We start from the raw sequence: 25,428 nt of genomic DNA on the forward strand, positions 1-25,428 counted from the left end.
CATTGCTTCCAGATTTTTCTCTGGTTTTCAAATTCTACACCACAAGTGATGTTTCTTTTTCCCACCTGCCTCCTTCCCCTGATGTGCAGGCCAAGCAGTTATGGAGACATTCTTTTATGAACTCCAAAGCAGAGTAAGTGTTGATGTGAAATCAAGAATACACAAAACATACTAGAATAGTGACAGGGCACAAGAATATTTCCCATTAGGGAGTTTATTTTATCATAACAATGAAGGTTGGAGTTCTTCCTAAGGCACTTTTGAGTAGAAGGAACAGGACAACCTGAGGTCTCTAAGTTCAGGAAATATACATTTTCCCCCCCACAAACATGAGAATATAGGAATGAAGAACCCTAGCATCCTGAATTCCATGAAGGGGACATTGTGAGGAGGAAGGGTCTGGCTCCTAGGTTTGGGCAGCTTCTCCTTCTATTCAAATGCTGAGAGTTTGCCTTTCATAGTGTTAAGTCCTGGGCATTGCCACTGTTCCCCTGGATGGAGAAAACCATGTACCTTCTACAGATGGTCCTTAAAGAAGGGAATCTCTGAGTCCTGGTAAAGCATGCTGCCCATTATTCTCTTCCTTTCCCTTGCCCACAAAGACCCAGGGAATCCTTGGAAGGGGTCATTTTTGGTTTCAAGAAACAGATGGTTTCTCCATATATTCTACGATATACGTGGTTTACTTACAATAGAGATTGCTTCCACTTTTTAAGACAGAGCCTGTTCCCATGTGAAGTATCCAGTACAAGGCTCTGCCTCCTGGAAACTTAAGGAAAATGTGTTGCCCAAGAATGCTTGCTTCCTCTAACCTCTTCCTCAGTGGTAAATTTGGCAGGTTGGCAGGGCTGTGGGGCAAGGAATGTCTTAACAATAGTAAGGGAAAATGTCTCCAACTCACCTAGCAGATGAGCCAGCAGTTCCATCCTGTCAGAGCCAAAGAGCATGTGGGATTTCCCGTTATTGTGGGAAGCCCAAAGGCCTGGAGAAAGAGTGATCACAGTACAGTACAGAAAGGACAAGGAAGAAGAGGGTGGGAGTCAATGTTGACTTAAGATTGGTAAAAGGAAGTGGGCTACGGGGCCCAGAATCAATGCAGATGGCAAAGGATCACACAGGAGATAGACAGGAGAGTCTCTGTCTTTCTGTCTCTTAACGTTGGTCCCTTTCTGTCTCATCCCTTCTTTCCCTATCTATTTCTCTCCTTTTCTTTCTTCCCTTGCATTTATTAGGTGACTAATACTGGTGAGGAATGGGAAAGCATCATATTGGGAAGGTGTGCTTGTGGAAATAAATTCTAAGGTTTATTAGAATTCCTTACCCAGTGTCGTCAAGGATCATAAGCTGGGTTTGGGACATGGGGGACCAAGGCTCCTCACCCCATATTTTCAGGCTGTATTTGCTGTCTCTTAGTTTCTTCTTCACCTCTTCAGTTGAACACTTTTCCAGTAGACAATTAGCCTGTTCTTCAGAAAGTCCTGCTTTTTCTGCAGCCTGTGGAAGTGAGGTAGGTGAAAGACCATAGTAGAGTGGGGTAGGAGGATTAACTTCCAGAAGTCAACTCCTGATCATGGACCTCAGAAATAAAGTGTGTGTGTGTGTGCGCGTGTGTGTGTTGTGTGTATGTATGTATGTATATATGTGTGTATTATATATATATAAATATATGTGTGTATATATATATATATATAAATATATAAATATATGTGTGTATATATATATAAAAATGCACACACATATATTTATTCCTGGGCCAGATCCATATATATATGTGTGTGTGTGTATGTATGTATACACACACATACACACATATATACATATACATAATGCATATCTACCTAAATATCTATCCATCTATCGCTGGCTCTGCTGGGGCGGAGTGTTACCTCAAAGCCAAGCCAAGAATAGGGGAACAGCACATAGTAAAAGAGCTCCAGTTTCCTCGGCAGGCTCAACATGGTGGTGGCCCTGGGCAGACCCAGGGTCTCAATGGGCAGAGGGCCATGCCCTTATTCTTTTAGGGGGGAAGGGGAGGGCAGGGGTGCTTTTTACTCCTCCTTCCACCCTTTGGGAGCTCCCTCTACTGATAAAATCACAGGGCCAGTAAAACACAAAATGAAACACCTTATAAAACTTATGCTGCATACCTCACAGTATAGTGAAGAAAAAGTGTGGTAAACCTTACCTTTGTGTCCTCAACACTTAGAAAATGCCTGGCATATAGTAGATGCTTAAACAATAGGCAGCTAAGTGGCACTGTGAATAGAATGCTGGGCCTGGAGTCCGAAAGACTCATCTTTCTGATTTCAAATCTGCCCTTGGACGCTTACCAGCTGTGTGACTCTGGGCAAGTCATTTAACACTGTTTGCCTCAGTCTCCTCATCAGTAAAATGAGCTGCAGAAGGAAATGGTGAACCACTCCAGTGTCTTTGCCAAGAGAACCTCAAATTGGGTTATGAAAAATCCGACATGACTGAACAGTAGAAAGCTAAACAATGCTTAATGACTGACTGAGTGATGATGAGTGCATGACACCATAAGGGATCAGAGATTTCATCAGCATAGGGAACACACTATGATTAAGTAGCTACACATCCTAGGGAGTTTTCTGTTGCAGAGTGATGTGCATGGAGTCAAAAAATTTTATCTGTACTTCAACTCAGTTCAACTGAATCTTTTTTTTTTTTAAGCTATACACCTCACCATGGTATGGAGTTACTCAAGGTTCTTTAAGGTTATGCCATGACTTTGTAAGATCTGGCAAAAAATTTTGGGAGGAGGGATGAGGTGAAAATGAGGGAAGTTGTAGGATTTTCCATGATGCCCTCTCCCTAAAAAAAGGGGGGAAGAAATACAAAGATAATCGAAGCAAGAAAGGTTTAAAAGCAACATGATGAATTTATTGCATACTTAAAAAGAAAAACAAGCTCTATGTAACATATTTGCAATTGCACATCCAGTCTTCTTTTCTTCTTATAAGTATATGGAAATGTTCATTTTTTTGAGAGGTATTTGTCAACTTTGGAATACAAATAAAATTTAAAAAGTAATTGCTTGGTAGTTTGCTATGGTACAGAATAAAGTAAATTAATTTAAATATCATTGTCATTTTTATTTTATTGTCATGGCCTAACCACAAGCAATTAGTGTTTCTCTAGTTACTTAGGTCTGTGCATTTCTGCGAACAGTGTTTTGTAGTTGTACTTCTGTGTGTGTCTTGGTAGGTAGATTTATTTATATTTTATGCATTCTGTAATTACTTTGAATTTGAATTCCTTTACTTTGCCTGATGGGTTTTGTTAGTAATATACAGAGGTGTTAATAATTTGGGTGGGCTTATTTTACGTCCTGATACTTTTCTGGTTATTGTGCCAAATGTCTTTTTAGTTGACTCGTTCAGATTCTCTAAATAATCAAAGTGTCATTTGTAAAAGTCAGTGTTTTGTTTCCTCTTTGCTCTTGCTTATTCTCTCAATATTTTTGTCTTACTGTTATAGCTAAGATTTCTCACGCTATAGTGTTTGCAGATACTCCTAAATTTAATCTTTCTCTATGACATACAATGCTGGTTCTGGATTTTATTTTATTTATTTTTATTTTTGGATTTTAGATAGATAACTTACCACACTAACACAAGGTCCAATTATTCTTACTTTTTGGTATTTTAATAGAAATGGGTGTTGAACTTTGTAAAAAAACTTTTTCATCCTCTATTGACATAATTATGTTTTTGAAACTATTTTTGTTATTACTATAGTCTCTTATGTTTATTTTTCCTAATTTTTCCACATTCCCTTTCGTTACTTCACAATATATTTCAATGTTGGGAGTTTGTTTTGCTTATTCCTCTTAAATCTCACCTCATTCTTCTATTTCTACCTATTTTCTTATTGAGTTGAATGTTTTTTTCCATACCAAACTCTTGGTATGTGTGTGTGTGTGTGTGTGTGTGTGTGTGTGTGTGTGTGTGTGTGTGTGTGTGTGTGTGTTCAACTTTCCTTTGTCCAGTGGAGATGAAAGGGAGGCTGATGGGATACTCATTCTTCCCACCTTTGCCACACATTTTTATACACTTCACCTTATTATTCACTCTTATTATTTGTGATAGTGTAAGTTCTTTCTTCTTCCTCCTTTTTTCCTCCTCATTCATTCCCATTTCCCTCCCATTCTGTCTTCTTTTAAGAACCATCCAAATAGAACACCTCCGGTCACTTGGCTTGTTTTATATAACTTTCCCTATGACCCTTGAAGACAGGAATGTGACAACACTTGTTTCTTTTCCTCTATTTGAATGCAAACAATTCATCAGAGTTTCTTCCAGTTTATAAAATAAATTTATATTTTTCTTGACTCCTGTATATGCAATTCAAAGTTTCTACTCATCTTTGCCTTTTCATGAGGAATTCTTGGTAGTTCTATATCTCATTAAAGCTCCATCCTCCCCTCTGTAAGATTATGTTCAGTTTTGCCAAATAGATTATTCTTGGTAGTAAGCTGAGGTGTTGTGAGTCAAATGAGATAGATAATGGATGCAAAACACTTTGCAAATCTTAAAGAACTATTGCAATGCTTATTAATATTATTAGCCTCCAGTCACAAGGCTTTTAGTCTATTGATGACTTATTTCATTCCTTGAGCTTACTATTACACTCTTATTGAGCTCAAGCAATGTTTATAGAGTAATACAGAGGTGTGCTGGTAAATATTTAACAACTGTGCTCTCCGGAAAAAAAAGAATGTATATACATTTTAAATTTAATATGCATTATTGACATTTTCATAAGTCTAGAAAATCAACAAAACAATAAATCAAGTACTGATTTGTGGTGATGGCTGATTTCTGATGCATAAATATTCATGCCGAAAAGTTAACAATCAACTGTCAGAGCTAGCTCCAGCACACCCCTGGTTGTGAGCCTTTTTCATTAGCCCTGGAATATCACATTCCAAGCTCTCCTCTATTTTATTGTGGTAGCTGCCAAGCACTGTGTGTTTCTGAAGGTGGCTTCTTGGTGCTCTGACAGACCTTTTATAGGACACGAGGTATAGGGAATTCATGTTTAGATAGGGGCTGAACTAGATGACTTCTGAAGAACTTTCCAACTCTGCATTAATTGTGATCTTAAAGCTATTATTCATCTTCTAGTCAGTAACATAATCTAATATCTCTAGCTAGAAACTAATCAATTCCCAGCTTATCACTTCTGGGTTTAGGAGTCCTGAGCTCACACTGGTCAGTTCCTAAATTCAGTCCAGGCTCAGGCATAGCCCCACTTTGGCCTAGAGTATTTCACCTTTCACTATAGTTGGCACAGTCTTAGATCAATGGCTGAGCAAGCCTAGTATACTCTGGCAGGTTTACTAAAAGATGAATTGTAGAAGGGACCTGTATTCATCTAACAAATTATTTCCAGCTGTTTCCATAACTTACATCATTGTCAAAGAACAAAGATTTGCCACCACTGAAGATGTTCAAAAGATAGAAATCCTGGCTTTGCAGATGCCTAGTTATGTGACTTTGGGCAAGTCACTACTGCCAGCCTTAGTTTCTTCATCTGTATAATGGATGATTTTCCTACTTGCCATTTTTCTGTCTCCCTTGGCATAGAGGCTAGGAAATTGCAGTGGATTTTCTTTTCATTAACTCCAAAAAAGAACAGATATAGAATCAAGAATACACCAACACACAAGATGGTGACAGGCACACCAATATCTATTCCAATGGGGAGTTTATTTGGTTGAAAAATGAAGGTTGGGGCCCTACCTAAGGCACTTATTTGTGAGCAGTAGGAATAGGACAATCCCAGGACTGCAAGCTCAGGATACCAAGCCAAAAATCCCCCAAACTTGAGAATATGGGAATGCAGAGCCCCAGCATCCTGGATTCCTTGATGGGAGTGTTGTGAGGAGGAAGGGTCTGGCTCCTAGGGTTAAGCAGCTCCTCTTCTTCTGTAAGTGCTCAGAGTTTGCCTTTCACAGTGCTGGGCACTGGGCCCTGCCACTGTTCTCCTGGAAGGAGAAAACCAGGTACCTTCTACACACAGTCCTAAAGGAAGGGAGCACCTGGGGCCTAGGCAAAGTGTGCTAATCCACTATTCTCTTCCCTTACCCCTTTTCTTTCCCACAAGGACCGAGGGAATTCTGGAAAGGAGCCATTCTTGGTTTAAGGAGCAGATGGTTTTTCCATATCTTCTACAATATACATGGTTTTCTTACAACAGAAATTGCTTCCACTTTTTAAGACAGAGCCTGTTCCCATTTGAAGTGTCCAGTACAAGGCTCTACCTCTTGGAAACTTAATGAAAATTTATTGCTCAGGAATTCCTGCTACCTCTAACATCTTCCTCAGTGGTAAGTTTGGCAGGTAGGCAGGGCTGTGGGGCAAGAACTATCATAGCAATGGTAAGGGGAAAGTATCTCCAACTCACCTAGCAGATGAGCCAGCAGTTCCATCCTGTCAGAGTCAAAGAGCATGTCAAACTGGTTATCCACATGGACCACTATGATGGGAAGCCCAAAGGTCTGGAGAAAAAGTGATCATAGTACAATACAGGAGAGACAAGGAAGAGGACAGTGGAGGGTGGGAGTCAACGTTGACTTAGACTGATGACAGGAAGCGGGGCTAAGGGATCTAGTATCAATGCAGATTGCAAAGGATCACACAGGAGATAGGCAGGAGAGTCTCTGTCTTTCTGTCTCTTAACATCAGTCCCTCTCTATCTCATCCCTTCTTTCCCTATCTATTTCTCTCCTTTTCTTTCTTCCCTTGAGTTTATTAGTTGACTAATACTGATGAGGAATGGGAAAGAGTCATATTGGGAAGGTATGCTTGTGGAAATAAATTCTAAGGTGTATCAGAATTCCTTACCCAGTGTCTTCAAGGACCATAAGCTGTGTTTGGGACATGGGGGACCAAGGCTCCTCACCCCATATTTGCAGGCTGTATTTTTGGTTTCTCTTAGTTTCTTCTTCACCTCTTCAGTTGAACACTTTTCCAGTAGGCACTTAGCCACTTCTTCAGAAAGTCCTGCCTTTTCTGCAGCCTGTGGAAGTGACGTAGATGAAAGACCATAGTAGAGTGGGGTGGGAGGATTAACTTCTAGAAATCAACTCTTCCTGATCATGGACCTCAGAAATAAAGCATGTGTGTGTGTGTGTTTTATGTATGTATGTAAGTGTATATATACACATGTACACACATATATACACATACTCTTTAGTCCTGAGTCAGATCCATATATATATATATATATATGTGTGTGTGTGTATGTGTATGTATATATATATATGTGTATGTGTGTGTATATATATATGTGTATGTGTATGTATACATATATACACATACACACATACACATACATATACATATACATATACATATACATATACATATACATATACATATACATATACATATACATATACATATACATATACATATACATATACATATACATATACATATACATATACATATACATATACATATATATATATATCTAAATAGCTTTCCTTCTATCTCTTGTTTTGCCCTCTGAAATCATCCTAATAAGGTGCCTATTTCCTTCCACTGGACTTTGGGGCTACTCAAAACCTGAGAGAATGTCTAGTTCAACTCCATCTTTTAAGAGATAAGGAAGCCAGGGCCTAGAGGAGGAAAATTACTAGCCCAAGGCTAAAGATTTTGACACAGAGTTACAAAGGTCTCCTAACTCTTAGTTCAGGACCATTCTTTCTAACATCTTTGCCACCCCCTTATTCCAATGGTCCTCAAACTTTAGAGAAAAGTCAAAAGGTGGAGAAGAGGGCCAGATAATGAGGAACAGAGCAACTGACCTGGAGGTCTATCATAAACCCTGGTCTAACAGATGGGAGCCCTTCCTACAGTCCCTGATCCCCTCTGCTCTAAGCCCAGAACTGTCAAGAAAGAATCAAGACACTTTAATGCTTAAACATGAGCAAAGGCTAATAGTGGCCAAATGAAAAGAAGGCTCTTCTAGGATTCAAGGAGCTGGGTTTGAATCCTGCTTCTACCACTAACTAGCTGTGGAACTCAGGCCAAGGTATTTGAATGCTTCTCTCACAGTTCCCTCATCTGAAAATGGGGATAATGTTTGCAGAGTTTTTTTGAGGAAAGTGCTCATAAACCCTAAAGCTCTGTAGACCCTAGAGTTTGACTCAATCTGGTTAAAGACTGGCTTCTTACTTCACTTCAATGAATATAATCTGTTGTTTAGGTTTTAACATGATGAGCATTCCCTTCTCCAAGAAGCTACTGGACGTCTTCCCTCTACTTGTCTGAGTCTTCCTACACACTCCACTGCCACTCTCCTTTTTGCCACTGGGGTGTCTTTTCAGATGAATTCCAACTGTGATTTCTGCAGAGATTTTTCTGTTGGTATCTCCTACCTCCAAGCCTTCCTGGCCTCTACTCTTTAGGCATTTGTGTCCTGCTTCTCACACACTTTACCACCCCAGAACACAATGTTATCTTCCACCTAAGAAAAATGACCCTCATTGGTCCCCTAACAACTCCAGACTTTGTTTAAGGGCAATAGGGGCAGAGCTGCAATACTTACAGTTTGGATGCTCTGGGATTCTGTGATATCTTCATCCTGGGAATAATGGATAGAATGCAGAGTTGGGGAGTCAAAAGAAAGATTGACAGGGTATGTTGAGGGGATATATATGACTATGGATATAGGTATAGGGACAATATTGGTGCTATGTAAATCAATCTGATGGAGTACTATAAAGGCACAGAGTCACAAGAATTGGATCTATTTACCGTCTACAAAAGGGAAATTTTAGAGAGTAGAACCTAAGAGTTGGGGAGGTAAGGTGGGTGGAATTTCTGAGCACCTCACCCGTGACCAGATGCGCATCCACAGTTCCCTAGACACTTTCTCCAACATCTCAGGCTTCTCCATTTCGACAGAACTGAGGAATTGCATGGCAGCAAGGCTCCCTGGAGGAAAGAAGCCAGAGATGTGTGGAAAATGAATAATAATAATAATAAATAATAATAATAATAAAGAAAATAGTAACAGATTTATACAGCACTGTGAGGTTTCCAAAGTTCATTACTACATTTTAAGCTCACAACAACACTATGGGGTAGGATTCTAGGTATTATCAGCACCATTTTACTGATGAAGAAACTGGAGGTTAGAGAGAGGTTAAGTGACTTTTTCATGGTCACAACATGTATTAAGTGTAAAGAGGAAGAATTTGAACCCAGGTCCCTCCAGACTTTGAGTCCAGAAGCCAATTTGGTATAACACACTCTTTTCCTATGACATTATTTCCTCTCTTTCATATATATATATATATATATATATATATTATATATATATATATATTATATATATACATATATATATTATATATATATATACACACACACATATATATATACACACAATATTTATTCTATAATTATATTTTGTCATAGTTATTATAATGATTATATTGTTCTCATATTATATGCATAATATATAAAATTGACTTTCCTGTTTTTCCAGGAAAGTCTTTAGCCTCTGGGTCACTGGAATCACATTTTCTTATTGTCATCTATCCCTTATATACTCATAACATATATATTTATATATATATCCCTTATAATTTCTATTATTTCCCTTTCCCTAGTATTTTTTCTGCAACTCTCTGTTTAAGTTCTTTCCATACTTCGAACATGTTTTACCTCTCAGTAACCCCTAGAGCCCTTCTTGCTAAGCCCTAGCCACTCAAGCCTCTTCTTTGGCCCACTATTTCTTTCTCCTAGCCCATTGCCCTGTCATGCTCCATCTTCATTCCTTTCCTTCCCTCCATCCACCCACACAAACACACAAGGTTTCCACCTTTGTCTATTATCACTACTCGGTGATCTCTGGGAATCACAAGCGGAACTTGGTAAAAATTCTGCCAACTGCTGGAGTTCATCCATCAGGTATTTCTTTTTTTGAGGTACTAAAAGAGGTGGTAGGTTCCCTGCAGGTAAGTCATTTAATTCAATTCTGCAAATGTTTATTAAGTAGTTCTTTTGTGCAAGATAAAGTTCTAATCTGTGGAGATGTAAAAAGAAATAATTGGGCTCTCAAGGAATTTTCATTCTAGTAGGCCATTGAAGATTTTGGGGAGAGACATTTTTTAGCTGAGTCCAGAAACATAAGAAAGCCACAGGGCCCAGACCTTTTGGGCTGACCCTTCTCTCTTTTTTTTTTTTTTTACAACTTTATGGGCACTCAGGTTCTCTGACCACCACACACTTTCCCTCAGTATTCCTCCACACCACTGTCCTTCATTATTCCTACTAGGAAACTTGGCTGCAGCTTCAGGCTGATGTTACAGATGTTCTGATGGCAACATAGGACTTGCCAGGGGAGACCAAAACCACTGTGAGCTGTGTGTGGGCTTTTAGAACATGTGCAGGGGCCATTTGAAACAGGAGTATTCCTAATCCCTGGCCCCTGGCATGGGCCACCTAGGGCAGGGCTGGAGATCTTTGGTTCAAGTTGGCACAGTCTATTTTGGTCTTTGTGAGCTTATCCAAGTCAGGCCATGTGCCATCCAGGGGCCTGGAAACCAATCTTCTCTCCTGGCCAGGGACTGACTCTTCCCTCTCATCATTCCCCTGAGTTGTTCCCAAGAGATCGAGAGGTTGGGACTGTCCTTCTGATGGCTGAGTGGCATGTAGGAAGAAGGAGGCTGCTATCTGTCTATGAAGACAGTGGGTCAACAGGCAAAGGTAGTGGGGGATGTGGGGGGTGGGACACACGATTTCCGGTTTTCTTTTCTTTTTCTTTTTTATTTCAGAGTAGGAGATAGCAGCCTCATTGCTTCTCTCCTCATCACCTCTCAGCCCTGACCTCCCTTGCTCCACCTCCTCATCGCAAACCCAGGCTCCTCAGCAGCTGGGAGATTCAGAGTTGGTCCAGGACTAGCCACGGTCCCAGCGCCCCTGTCTTCTTCGGCCCTAAGCCCCCACCTCCATGTCCCCTTTCCCTCGGAGCGTCACCTCGAAGCCTAGCCAAGAATAGGGGGACAGCACATCGTAGAAGAGCTCCAGCTTCCTCGGCAGGCTCGGCATGGTGGTGGCTCTGGGCAGACCCGGGGTCTCGATGGGCAGCGCGTCACGCTCCTTTTCTTTTAGGGGCGGGAGGCCGGGCAGCGGGGCTCTTTACCCCTCCTTCCACCCAATAGGTTCTTGGTGGGATCCGCCCCTGGAGCTGGGCGACCTGGTTGGGAGAAGGAGCGCGCCCGAGCCTGGAGACTGAAGCCCGGGAGGAGACACGCCGGCGCTTCCCTGGGCTCATGCTGCCTCCGGGCGGCCGCTGCTGGGACTTTACCAGCTGGCCAGATGTGCGACGGGTATGTGTGTGGGGGGGGAGCGGCGGCGCTGCTTCTGGGCTCTGCCTCAGCTAAGGACTATGGAGCCTTACCGCCCGAAGGTGCATCGGAAAAACGATGCCATCTTTGTGTGACGTCATTTATCCCGTGGATTCCGGTGTTGCCTTATTACAGTGATTACTCCTGCACATCGCTGGAGCTAAATAAATATCACCACGATATGGATTGGTGTGTTTGTGTTCTCAAAATCACCCACAGGCTTTGGACTCCTAAGTTGGAACCATTATAGTATGGTATAAATTTGATGTCAAGATATGTATGTAGCTATGAAGATATACATGTATACGTGTATATATAAAATATATAAATGTAAATGTATTTTTAAAAATTTGTCGCCCCCATTGGATTGTAAGCTCCTTGAGGGCAACGACTGATTTCTGCTTCTTTTTCTATTCCTAGTGCTTAGCATATTGTCGGCATATCGTCGGTGCTTAATAAATATTTATTGGATTGAATTGAAGTTTTACCAGCACAGGAAGAAGACTCCTGCTTCAATCCAATTTAATTCATTTTTCAATTCAAATTTATTACTAGAGGAGCATGCCCTTGAAGCCTAGCCAGGAATAGGGGGACATCAAATCGCAGAAGAGCTCTGGCTTCCTTGGCTGGCTTGACCTGTTGGGTGCGTCTGTGGAGATAAGGGGGTCTCTCTGGGGTAGTCTATGGGATGGGGGAGCAGCTCCTTTTCTTTTTGGGGAGCAGCAGTGCTCTCTACTCCTTCCTTATAACCAGTAGGTTGCTATGGGCAAAATACTATACTAGGTACTGGGAATTTAAAGACAAAAAAGAAAAATGGGTCTACTTTGAAGGACTAGCAGTGCAATATGTAAATAGAGAAATAAATATGAATACAAATAATCTAATATAAATCTAAAATAATTTGAGCAGGCAGAGAATACTGAGAACACGATGATCACTACTTTGAATAAGTGGGACCTGAGTAGGTTGACAGTTCTTACTAGAAATGGTCATTTTGATTAAGTGGAGGAAGGGCAGAGGAAGGCGGTAGGAGGTGTTCATGAAGATGGCTGTTGTGTCACTTGGTGGATCTGGATCTAGGTGAGATAAAGTGAATGCTCACCAGACAGCCCCCATTACAGAGATGAGAACTTGAGTTCCATGGAGAGGTGGAGCCTGGATGGCACAGAGAAGGCCACAAAGCTGCCTTCTGAGTCCTAGGCTCCAAATCCCTGGGCTTAAAGTACATGATTTGATTTGAAAAAGACATCCAGAATAGTGAAATAAATGATGTTGCCTAGAGAAACCAACATTCATTTAGGAAGGCTAAAAAGACAAAAAAAATCTCCCCCATTTTGTTTTGTTCTGTTCTTTATTAAGCATGGTAACTCATGACTAAAATATCTCCACTCAAACAGCTGGTAACCTTCCAAAGAATAAAGATCAAGCATCTTGGAAGTGCCTTGCCATGGACAGAATAAAAGATTAGGAGTCAAAAAAGTGGTTTCTAGTCCTGACTGCCATGATTTTGTAAAACAAATCACTTAACATTGCTAGGTCCCAGTTTCCCAACTTAAGAAATGAGGTCCTTTTCTTTGCACTCTAAAACTCTAAGGCAGCTTTTGAATGTTGGTAGGTTTCTTCACTTCTTATATGAATTTAAGTAAATAAATTAAAGAAGCCTTAGGTTTTGAAAGTAAATTGGAAAGTCTGAATTCATTGCTTTATATTCACAAGAAATTCTTCACAATTTCAACTTTATTTCCCCATGGGAAGGGTTTGAAGATCAGAATAGTTGTTTCTGAGCCAGAGATCAAATAATGAGAAAGCATTAGAGGTATTTTGAAAGAGGTTTCAGAGAGCTTGTGAGAATTGGAAAGGACTATGAGAGCCGATCCCTACAGCTGAGATTCATAGAAGTATGAGTGACAGTCTGATGCAGCTGAGCAGAGACTAACACAGGTGTATGTCAGAGTGTCTGAAAAGATTTTATAGAAATATTTTCATTTCTACAAAAGAAAATTCACCCTCCCAACAGTCCTTATTAGATAGACCCCAGTATACCCAGGAGCAACAGTGATAGTTACAGAAAAATACAAAGGAATTGTTTGAAATCTAGTATAGCCATGAATTGGACATCAGAAGAGGAGGCCTGTACTGCAAGACTAAGGTTCTGACCCCTTACTAGCTATGTGACTTTGGGCAAGTCATTTGACCTCTCTGAGCTTTAGTTTCCTCATTTGTAAAATAAGGATACTATTACTTGAACTGCCTAGCTTACAGGGTTATAGGAAGAACCAAATGAAGTCAGGTATACAATGTCCTGTAAACTGTAAAGCATTATATAACTGTCAAAAATTTTACAAATGAAATTCATTTTTAAAATCTCAATAAAATTTTGGCTGAGACAAGATGGCGGAGTAAAAGCAGTGACTTGCTTGAGTTCTCCCCCAAACCCCTCCAAATACCTGTAAAAAATGACTCTAAACAAATTCTAGAGCAGCAGAACCCACAAAAAAAAATGTGGAACAAATTTGGAACAGCCAAAGACAACCTAGATGATTGACAGTAAGGATATGTTGTGCCAGGCTGGGAGATGAGCACAGTTTGGGCCACATAAGCAAAGACGTGACCCCAGTAGCTCCTGGAGCCAGCTTCAGGGGACTGAATCACTGGCAGCTGTGGCGGTTTCCACTCTTTTCTTTCTTTCTTTCTTTCTTTCTTTCTTTCTTTCTTTCTTTCTTTCTTTCTTTCTTTTTTCTTTCTTTCTTTCTTTCTTTCTTTCTTTCTTTCTTTCTTTCTTTCTTTCTTTTTCATTAATTTTTTTTAAATTAATGAATTTATTTTTAGTTTTTAACAATCAATTCCATAATCTTTTGAGTTTTAAATTTTTCTCCCTCTACCTTCCCACCTCCCTCCCTAAGATGGTGTGCAATCTCATATAGGCTCTACATATATATTCCTATTGAACATATTTTCACATCAGTCATGTTGTAAAGAAGAATTAGAACCAATAGGAGGAACCACAAAAAAGAAGAAACAAAACAAAACAAACAGAATTTAAAAAGGAGCAAATAGTATGCTTTGATCTTCGTTCAAACTCCATAGTTCTTTCGCTGGATGTGGATAGAATTTTCCATCATGAGACTTTTGGAGATTTCTTAGATCCTTGCATTGCTGAGAAGAGTTAAGTCTATCAAAGTTAGTCACTGCACAACATAGCTGTTGCTGTGTACAATGTTCTCCTGGTTCTGCTCACTTCATTCAGCATGAGTCCACACAAGTCTTTCCAGGTTTTTCTGAAGTCCATTTGCTCATCATTTCTCATAGCACAATAGTATTCCATTATATTCATATACCACAACTTGTTCAACTTCCAATTCTTTGCCATTACAGAAAGAGCTCCTATAAATATTTTTGTACATATGGGTCCTTTTCCCGTTTATATAATCTCTTTGGGATACAGCCCTAGAAGTGGTATTGCTGGGTCAAAGGGTATGCACATTTTTATAGTCCTTTGGGCGTAATTCCAAATTGCTCTCCAGAATGGTTGGATCAATTCACAACTCCACCAACAATGCATTAGTGTTCCAATTTTCCCACGTCTTCTCCAACATTTATCATTTTCCTGTTTTGTCATGTTAGCCAATCTGATAGGTGTGATGTGATACCTCAGAGTTGTTTTGATTTGCATTTCTCTAATGAAAAGTGATTTTACAGCATTTTTTCATATGACTATAGATAGCTTTAATTTCTTCCTCTGAAAACTGCCTGTTCATATCCTTTGACCATTTATCAATTGGGGAATGGCTTGTATTTTTGTAAATGTGACTTAGTTCTTTATACATTTTGGAAATGAGGCCCTTATCAGAGACATTGGTTGTAAAATTTTTTTCCTCAGTTTTCTGCTTGCCTCATAATTTTGGTTGCATTGGCTTTGTTTGTACAAAAACTTTTCAATTTAATGTAGTCAAAATTATCCATTTTGCATTTCATAATGATCTCTATCTCTTGTTTAGTCATAAATTCTTCTGTTCTCCATAAATTTGACAGGTAAACTATTCCTTGCTTTCTCAGTTTGCTTATAATATCAGCCTTTATATCTAAATTGTGTACCCATTTTATCTTTATTTTGGTATATGGCGTAAGACTTTGGTCTATCCCTAGTTTCTGTCATACTCTTTTCCAGTTTTCCCAGCAGTTTTGGTAAATAGTGAGCTCTTATCCCAGAAACTGGAGTCTTTGGATTTATCAAACAGTAGATTACTAGAGTCATTGACTACTGTGTCTTGCATACCTAACCTATTCCATTGATTCACCATTCTATTTCTTAGCCAGTGTCAAGTAGTTTTGATGATTGCTGCTTCATAATACAATTTAAGATCTGGAATGGCTAGGTCACCTTCCCCTGCATTTCTTTTCATTAGTTCCCTTGATATTCTGAACCTTTTGTTCTTCCAAGTGAACCTTGTTATTATTTTTTCTAGATCTATAAAATAATTTTTAGGTAGTTTGGTGTGGCACTGAATAAGTGAATTAACTTAGTGAGAATTGTCATTTTTATTATGTTAGCTTGCCCTGCCCATGAGCAACTGATGTTTTTCCAATTATTTATATCTATTTGTGTCAAAAGGGTTGTATAATTGTGTTCATATAGTTCTTGGGTTTGTTTTGGCAGGTAGACTCCTAAATATTGTATAACGTCTACAGTAACTTTAAATGGAATTTCTCTTTCTATATCTTGCTATTGGGCTTTGTTGTCAGTATATAGAAATGCCAATGATTAATGTGGGTTTATTTTATAACCTGCAACTTTGCTAAAGCTGTTCATTATTTCAAACAGTTTTTCACTTTCTTTTCTAGGGTTCTCTAAATATATCATCATATCATCTGCAAAGTGTGGCAGCTTTGTTTCTTCTTTGCCTATTCTAATGCCTTCAATTTCTTTTTCTTCTCTTATTGCTAAAGCTAATGTTTCTAGTACCATAATGAAAAACAGTGGTGATAATGGACATCCTTATTTCACCCCTGATCTTGTTGGAAATGCTTCTAGCTTATCCTCATTACATATAATGCTTGCTGAAGGTTTTAGGTAGATGCTACTTATCATTTTAAGGAAGACTCCATTTATTCCTATCTCTCTAGTATTTTTTAATAGGAATGGGTGTTGTATTTTGTTAAAAGCTTTTCCTGCATCTATTGAGAGGATCATGTGGTTTCTGTTAGTTTTATTGTTGATATAATCAATTATCCTGATAGTTTTCCTAATATTGAACCAGCCCTGCATTCCTGGTATAAATCCTACATGATTGTAGTGTATTATTCTTATGAAGAGTTGCTGTAACCTATTTGCTAATATTTTATTTAAGATTTTTGCATCTATATTCATTAGGGAAATTGGTTTATAATTTTCTTTCTCTGTTTTGACTCTCCCTGGGTTAGGTATCAGTACCATATTTGTATCATAAAAATAATTTGGAAAGACTTCTTTTTTGTCTATTTTCCCAAATAGTTTATACAGTACTGGAATTAATTGTTCCTTAAATGTTTGATAGAATTTACTTGTAAATCCATCTGGCCCTGGGGACTTTTTCCTAGGGAATTCATTGTTGGCTTATTCAATTTCTTTTTCTGATTTGGAGTTAAGTATTTTACTTCCTCTTCTGTTAATCTGGGCAATTTACATTTTTGTAAATATTCATCCATTTCACTAAAATTGTCAAATTTATTGGCATGTAGTTAGGCAAAATAGTTCTTAGTTACTATTTTAATTTCCTCTTCAATGGTGGTGAATTCACCCTTTTCATTTTTGATACTGGTAATTTGGTTTTCTTCTTTCTTTCTTTTTTAATGAAATTAACCAAAGGTTTATCTATTTTATTGTTTTTTCCCCCCATAAAACCAGGTCTTAGTTTTATTTATTAGTTCAATAGTTTTCTTAATTTCAATTTTATTAATCTCTCCTTTGGTTTTAAGTATTTCTAATTTGGTATTTAATTGGGGATTTTTAATTTGTTCTTTTTCTAGTTTTTTTTTTAAGTGCATGTCCAATTCATTGATCTTTCTTTCTCTATTTTATTCATGTAATTATTTAGAGATATGTAACTTATCCTAAGAACTGCTTTCCCTGCATCCCATAAGTTTTAGTATGTTGTCTCATTATTGTCATTCTCTTGAATGAAGCTCTTGATTGTTTCTATGATTTGTTGTTTGACCCATTCATTCTTTAGGATTAAATTATTTAGTTTCCAATTAATTGTTAGTGTATCTTTCCATGGCCTTGTATTACATATAATTTTTATTAAATCATGATCTGAAAAGGATGTATTTAATATTTCTGCCTTTCTGCATTGGATTGTGAGGTTTTTATTCCCTAGTTCATGGTCAAATTTTGTGGAAATGCCATGTACCATTGAGAAAAAAAGTATATTTCTTTCTATCCCCATTCAATTTTCTCCGGAGGTCTACCATATCTAACTTTTCTAAAATTCTATTCACCTCCTTAACAGTTTCCAGTCTTCTCAACCCACAAACACAAAAGACAACTCAGAAGGTCAATAGGAAAGGTCAGTCAGACTTAGGGGAGAGAGGAGCACAGGTCAGCCCTGGCCCTAGTGCAGCCCTGGGGCAGCAGCCACAGCAGCAGAAGCTGCTTCCAGAGCTCTCAGCCCACAAACAAGCAGCTGATTGATCAGAGGGAGATTGCAGGGATCTCTTTGCTGGCACTGAGGCAGGATTCTTTTGCTTCGCCCATGCTCTGCGGCACACTCCTGGGGAGAGGAGGAGCACTGGTGTGGCAGAGCTAGGGCGGTGATGGAGAGGGAATCTTCCAAGTTTCAAGGCAGAAAAAAGGGCTTATGGTTACTCACACACCAGAGCACAGACTAAGAAGGAAGTAAACACCTCCCCTTTGATCATACCACCTTGGAAGAACTGAAAATTTACAGGTCTTTAGAAGTGTCTCTCAAAACAGCTGCACAAAACCCCTGAAGCTTCGGGACAGTACACCTTCCACAGTGGAAGCAGAGCCCTACCTTAACGTAGAGTTAAAAAGTCAAGTAATTGGCTGGGAACTTGAGCAAACAGTGGAAAAAATTCAGACTACGGAATTTTACTTTGGTGACAAACAAGATCAAAATATACAATCAGAAGAAGACAACAAAGTCAAAGCTCCTATATCCAAAGCTTCCAAAATATGAGTTAGTTTCAGGCCATGGAAGAGCTCAAAAAGGATTTTGAAAAGCAAGCAAGAGAAGTAGAGGAAAAATTGGTAAGAGAAATGAGGGTGATATAAGAAAATCATGAAAAAAAGTCAACAGCTTGCTAAAGAAGACCCCCCAAAATACTGAGGAAAATAACACCTTAAAACATAGACTAAACCAAATGGCAACAGAGGTCCAAAAAGCCAATGAATGCCTTAAAAAGCAGAATTGGCCAAATGGAAAAGAAGTTCCAAAAGAAAATAATTCCTTAAAAATTAGAATGGAGCAACTGGAAACTAATGACTACGAACAATCAAGAAAGTATAAAACAAAACCAAAAGGATAAACAAATAGAAGACAATGTGAAATATCTCATTGGAAAAACAGTTTTGGAAAATAGATACAGGAGAGTTAATATAAAAATTATTGGACTTTCTGAAAGCCATGATCAAAAAAAAGAGCCTTGACATCATCTTTCAAGAAATTATCAAGGAAAACTGCCCTGATATTCTAGAACCAGGCGATAAAATAGAAATTGAAAGAATCCACCAATCATCTCCTGAAAGCTATCCCAAAAGGAAAACTCCTAGGAATATTATATCCAAATTCCAGAATTCCCAGGTCAAGGAGAAAATATTGCAAGCAGCCAGAAAGAAATAATTTAAGTAGTGTGGAAACACAATCAAAATAACACAAGAGTTAGCAGCTTCTACATTGAGGAATCAGAGGGCTTGGAATATGATATTCCAGAGGTCAAAGGAGCTAGGATTAAAACCAAGAATCACTTACCCTGCAAAACTGAGTATAATCCTTCAGGGGCAAAATGGACATTCAATAAAATAGAAAACTTTCAAGTATTCTTGATGAAAAGACCAGAGCTGAATAGAAAATTTGACTTTCAAATACAGGACTCCAGAAAAGCATGAAAGGGTAAACAAGAAAGATAAATCATAATGGACTTCTTAAAGTTGAACTGTTTACATTCCTACATTGAAAGTTGATATTTGTAACTCATGAGACCTTTCTCAGTATTAAGGTAGTTGGAGGGAATATATCTCTATGTATGTGTATATATATATGTATATCTTTGTGTGTGTGTGTGTGTGTGTGTGTGTGTGTATGTATGTGTATATATACACACACACACACACAGACACACACACACACACAGAAGGCACAGGGTGAGTTGAATATGAAGAGATGATATCTAAAAAAGAAAATTAAGGGGTGAAAGAGGATTGTACTGGGAGAAGGAGAAAGGGAGAGGTAGAATGGGGTAAATTATCTCACATAAAAGAGGCAAGAAAAAGCTTTTACACTGGAGGGGAAGAGGGTGGAGGTGAGAGGGAATGAGTGAATCTTACTCTCATTGGATTTGGCTTAGGGAGGGAATAACATACACAGTCAATTGGGTATGGAAATCTATCTTACCCTACAGGAAAACAGAAGGGAAGGGGATAAGGAGGAGAATGATAGAAGGGAGAGCAGATTGGGGGAGAAGGTAATCAGAAGCAAACACTTTTGAGGAGAGACAGGGTGAAAGGACAGAATAGAAAAAACAGGGGGTGGAATAGGATGGAGGGAAATATAGTTAGTCTTTCACAACATGACTATTATGGAAGTGTTTTGCATGACTACACATGTGTAACCCATATAAAATTGCTTGCCTTCTCAGTGAGAGTGGGTGGGGAGGGAGGAAGGGAGAGAATTTAGAACTCAAAGTTTTAAAAATGAATGTTAAAAATTGTTTTTTACATGCAACTGGGAAAGAAGATATACAGACAAAGGAGTATAGAAATCTATCCTGCCCTACAGGAAAATCAAAGGAGAAGAGGAGAAGAGAAGGGGGGAGGGCTGATAGAAGGGAGGGCAGAGTGGGGGGAAGGGGAATTCAGAATGCATGTCATCTTGGGGTGGGGGAAGGGGCAAGATGGGGAGAAAATTTGGAACTCAAAATCTTGTGGAAGTGAATGTTGAAAACTAAAAATGCATTAATTAAAAAATCAGAAAAAAAATCTCAATAAGGTTTGTCTCTTTTGAAAAATGTTTAATTGATGACTTTTGATTTATATTATATTCAAAACAGAAAGCACCCCTTCCCTATAACAAAATAGTAACAAATCCACGTGATACAGTGACTGACTGAGTGTGTACATAACATTCTGCATCCTGAGTAATCCACCTCTCTTCTGAAAGGAGGAAAGTATGTATCACTTTCTAATCTCTAGGACCAAAGTTGATCATTACAAGTGCTCAGAATTCAGCCTCCTTTCTATTTTAAAAATTAAAATTATTGTATTCATTGTATATATTATTCTTCTGGTACTGCTTACTTCTCTTTCATAATTTCCTATAGTTTTCTCCAAATTCCTCAGATTGGTTTATATTCACCACTACTGACAGTGTTGTTACATTATATTTCTCTATTGCAATTTGTTCAGTGATCCAGTGATTTTTCAGTTGTATATGACTCTTCATGACCCACCATTTGGGGTTTTGTTGGCAAAGATATTGGAGTAGGTTGCCATTTCATTCTCCAGGTTATTCTGCAGGTGAGGAAACTGAGGCCAACAGCGTTAAGTAACATTCCCATGGTCATGCAGCTAGTAAGTGTCTGAGGCTGGATTTGAACTCAAGAAAAGGAATCCTCCTGACTCCAAGACTGGCCCTCTATCCACTGTGCTACCTAGCAGCCTCCAATATTATATATTTATCACAGTTTGTTCATCCATTCCCCAAGTAACTATGAGGTAGTCAGTTTTTCTTTCACACATGGATAAACTGCCACCTAGAAAATGGTCAAACCCTTTGTATATGTATGTGTGTTTTCAACTTTTCTTTGTCCAGCAGAGATGAAAGGGAGGTTCATGAGATACCCATTTCTCCCCGCTTTCCTGCACATTTTTATACACTTCACCTTATGGACTCTTTTTGTGATAGTGTAAGTTCTTTCTTCTTCCTCCTTTTTTCCTCCTCATTTATCCCCATTTCACTTCTATTTTCTCTTCTTTTAAAAATCATCCAAATAGAACACCTGAAGAGACTTGGCTTGTCTTAAATAACTTTTCCTATAACCCTTGATGACAGGAATGTGAGAACACTTGTTTATTTTCCTCTATTTGAATGCAAACAATTCATCACAGAGTTTCTTCCAGTTTATAAAATAAATTTACATTTTTCTTGACTCCTTTATACACAATTCAAAGTTTCTACTCAGCTTTGCCTTTTCATGAGGAATTTTTGGTATTCCTATATCTCATTAAGCTCTCTATCTTCCTTCCTGTAGGATTAGGTTCAGTTTTCCCCTGGTTGTAAGCCGTTTTTGTTATCCCTGGAATACCACATTCCAAGCTCTCCTTTATTTTACTGTGGCAGCTGCCAAGAAATGTGTGTTTCTGAAGGAGGCTTCTTGGTGCCCTGACAGACCTTTTATAGGACACAAGGTATAGGGAATTCATGTTTAGATAGGGGCTGAACTAGATGACTTCTGAAGTCCTTTCCAGCTCTGCATTGAGATCTTAAACCTATTATTCATCCTCTAGTCAATAACATAATCTAATATCTCTAGCTAGATACCAATCAATTCCCAGCTTATCACTTCTGGGTCTAGGTCACTCCAAGAGTCCTGAGCTCACAGTGGTCAGTTCCTAAATTCAGTCCAGGCTCAGGCATAGCTCCACTTTGGCCTAGAGTATTTCACCTTTCACTATAGTTGGCACAGTCTTAGATCAATGGCTGAGCAGGCCTAGTATACTCTGGCTGGTTTACCAAAAGATGAATTGTAGAAGGGAACTGTATTCACCTAACAAATTATTTCCAGCTGTTTCCATAACTTACATCATTGTCAAAAAACAAAGATTTGCTACCACTTAAGATGTTCAAAAGATTGGTATCCTGAGGTAGAAGTCCTGGCTTTGCAGATGCCGAGTTATGTGACTTTGGGCAAGTCACTACTGCCAGCCTTAGTTTCTTCATCTGTATAATGGATGATTTTCCTACTTGCCATTTTTCTGTCTCCCTTGGCACCCAGGCTTAGAAGTTGCAGGGGAATTTCTTTTCATTAACTCCACAGAAGAACAGATACAGAATCAAGAATACACGAGACACATAAGATGGTGACAGGCACACAAATGTCTATCGCAATGGGGAGTTTATTTGGTTGAAACAATGAAGGTTGGGGCCCTCCCTAAGGCACTTATTTGTGAGCAGTAGGAATAAGACAATCCCAGGACTGCAAGCTCAGGATACCATGTCATATATCCCCCAAACTTGAGAATATGGGAATACAGAGCACCAGCATCCTGGATTCCTTGATGAGAGTGTTGTGGGGAGGAAGGGTCTGGCTCCTAGGGTTAAGCAGCTCCTCTTCTTCTGTAAGTGCTCAGAGTTTGCCTTTCACAGTGCTGGGCACTGGGCCCTGCCACTGTTCTCCTGGAAGGAGAAAACCAGGTACCTTCTACACACAGTCCTAAAGGAAGAGAGCATCTGGGGCCTAGGCAAAGTGTGCTATCCACTATTCTCTTTCCCTTACCCCTTTTCTTTCCCACAAGGACCGAGGGAATTCTGGAAAGGGGCCATTCTTGGTTTAAGGAGCAGATGATTTCTCCTTATCTTCTACAATATACATGGTTTCCTTACAACAGAGATTGCTTCCACTTTTTAAGACAGAGCCTGTTCCCATTTGAAGTGTCCAGTACAAGGCTCTACCTCTTGGAAACTTAATGAAAATTTATTGCTCAAGAATTCCTGCTACCTCTAACATCTTCCTCAGTGGTAAGTTTGGCAGGTAGGCAGGGCTGTGGGGCAAGAACTATCACAGCAATGGTAAGGGGAAAGTATCTCCAACTCACCTAGCAGATGAGCCAGCAGTTCCATCCTGTCAGAGTCAAAGAGCATGTCAAACTGGTTATCCAAATGGACCACTATGATGGGAAGCCCAAAGGTCTGGAGAAAGAGTGATCATAGTACAATACAGAAAAGACAAGGAAGAGGACAGTGGAAGGTGGGAGTCAACGTTGACTTAAGATTGGTGAAGGGAAGTAGGGCTAGGGGGCCCAGTATCAATGCAGATGGCAAAGGATCACACAGGAGATAGGCAGGAGAGTCTCTGACTCTCTGTCTCTTAACATTTGTCCCTTTCTATCACCTCCCTTTTATCCTCATCTATTTCCTTCATTTCCTTTCTCACCATGAGTTTAAAGTGGCTGAGACTGGTGGGAAGTGGCAAAGTGTTGTGTTGGGAGGTAGGCCTATGAGAAGAAACTTGAAGACACATTAGAGCTGCTTCAAGGACCATGGGCTGAGTGTTCAGGCAAGTGGTGGGGGGAGGGAAGGGCCCCTCATCCCTTAACTGCAGGCTGCTTCTGTCGTCTCTTTTAGACTGCTCTTCACTTTGTCAGTAAACTCCTAGGTTGTTCTTTAGAAAGTTCTGCTTTCTCTGCAGCCTATGGAAGTGAGGTAGGCAACAGACCACAGTTGAGTTAGGGTGGGAGGGTTAACTTCTAGATCTCAACTCCTCCCGGTTAGTGACCTCAGGAGTAAACAGTATATATTTCTGACTTTGTCTATGAAGATTGCTAACATCATGACTATTACTTTGACCTTGACTTTGGATCTTCATGGGACTTAAGAGAACATCTAGTCCAACTCAGTCTTTTGACAGATAGCAAAACTAAGACCCAGAAATGGAAAGTAATTTGCACAAGGCCAAAGACTTTGTCACAAAGGTCTCCTAACTCCTAGTTAAGGATCATTTTGTCTAATATTCTGTTTATGCATTTATTTACTTATTTTCTAATATTCTTTGCTGTCCCCTTCTTTGCTCTCTTTTAGTCTGAGTCCTCAAACTTTAGAGGAATGACTTTTCAATTTCCTGAAGTCTTGAGATAATAAAGGTGCTGAGTGGAACATGGAGCAAGGGAGGGGCTACATTCACTTTCCTATGGGGAATCTTGAAAACCTTAGAGAAGAGGGCAAGGTAATGAGGCACAGAAGCAACTGACCTGGTCTATAAAGCCTGGTCTATAAAGCCAGGTAGCCCTTGCTATACAGTCCCTGATCCTTTCTACTCTAAGCCCAGAGCTATCAAGAAATGATCAAGACACATGCTTAACAATGCCTAATATTAGCAAATGGTAACAGTGGTCAAATGAGAAGGATGCTCTACTAGGAATGAGTTCACTGCATTGGAATCCTGCTTCTCCCACTTACTAGCTATGGAACTCAGGCCAAGGCATTTGACTGCGCAGAACCACAGTTCCCTCATCTGAAAATGGGGATAACATTCGTGGAATTGTTTTTGAGGAAAGTGCTTGTAAACCTTAAAGCTCTATATACCTTCGAGTTTGACTCAGTCTGATTAAGGATTGGCTTCTTATTTCACTTCAATGAACACAATGTGTTGTTTAGGCTTGCCTTATGAAAGCTTGCATTCTCCTCTTTATGGCCAAATAAAGATTACTGTTTTGAGTTATTCTTGTTTGTCTTTCAGTTCAGGAAATAACACAAATTTTAGCCCTTTGGTTTCTTGTGGTATCACCTCCAGCTTTTTCATGTACCAGGAAGGTTCTTAGAACTCCTAACACAACGAGCTTCCCCTCCTGTAAGGTACTGCTGGATGTCCTCTCTCTCCTTGTCCGACTGTTCCTATACACTCCACTGCCTTTCTCCCCTTTTTTTACTACTGTCATTGTTGTTGTTTGTCCTTCAGTGTCACAGGGAAGGTGATGCCTTGACTTGCAAGCAAATTGGATTTCAGGGAGGCAGGACTGTGCAAAGTCACTGTCTCCTCCAGAGCCAGATCAGGATGGCTGGAGATGGCCCTGGATGCAATGGGAGACCTTGGCCTTTTTAAGCTAA

At 39.4% G+C, this 25,428-nt stretch overlaps 2 protein-coding genes and 1 long non-coding RNA gene across 10 annotated transcripts in view; 1 reads left to right on the top strand and 2 right to left on the bottom strand.

Moving 5' to 3' along the window:
• Window positions 1-5,713: 5,713 nt before the first annotated feature.
• LOC110216183 (glutathione S-transferase kappa 1-like) lies at window positions 5,714-11,266 on the bottom strand. 2 transcript variants are annotated; one of them, XM_078153175.1, is made up of 6 exons: window positions 11,019-11,266; window positions 8,869-8,969; window positions 8,581-8,616; window positions 6,928-7,044; window positions 6,430-6,523; window positions 5,714-6,010 (listed from the first exon to the last, which is right to left on the bottom strand). In XM_078153175.1, exons 2-6 carry the CDS (start codon window positions 8,953-8,955, stop codon window positions 5,961-5,963), a joined length of 384 nt encoding a protein of 127 aa, XP_078009301.1. In that variant the 5' UTR covers window positions 8,956-8,969; window positions 11,019-11,266; the 3' UTR covers window positions 5,714-5,960. The 2 variants fall into 2 exon arrangements, with proteins under 2 accessions (XP_078009301.1, XP_078009300.1); XM_078153174.1 differs by having other exon boundaries at window positions 5,714-6,523.
• LOC144456920 (uncharacterized) lies at window positions 9,580-11,879 on the top strand. Its single transcript, XR_013486143.1, has 2 exons — window positions 9,580-10,748; window positions 10,817-11,879. It is a non-coding gene; the product is annotated as an uncharacterized LOC144456920 (long non-coding RNA).
• Window positions 11,880-22,703: 10,824 nt separating this feature from the next.
• Window positions 22,704-25,428, bottom strand: part of LOC110216226 (glutathione S-transferase kappa 1-like) — a 35,815-nt gene continuing 33,090 nt past the window's right edge. For 6 of the 7 annotated variants that reach the window (XM_078153190.1, XM_078153195.1, XM_020998013.2 and 3 more), the window contains 2 exons: window positions 23,421-23,446; window positions 22,704-23,001 (listed from right to left, as the gene is read on the bottom strand). In XM_078153190.1, coding sequence (XP_078009316.1) covers window positions 22,952-23,001; window positions 23,421-23,446 — 76 coding nt within the window. In that variant the 3' untranslated portion in view covers window positions 22,704-22,951. Of the gene's footprint in view, window positions 23,002-23,420; window positions 23,447-23,485; window positions 23,515-25,428 lie in introns of those variants that run through there. The other variant, XM_078153193.1, reaches the window with a different exon arrangement.

The sequence above is a fragment of the Phascolarctos cinereus genome, unplaced genomic scaffold (assembly GCF_003287225.1).
Source record: "Phascolarctos cinereus isolate Bilbo 61053 unplaced genomic scaffold, phaCin_HiC Scaffold_1;HRSCAF=81, whole genome shotgun sequence".
Taxonomy (NCBI): Eukaryota; Metazoa; Chordata; class Mammalia; order Diprotodontia; family Phascolarctidae; genus Phascolarctos; species Phascolarctos cinereus.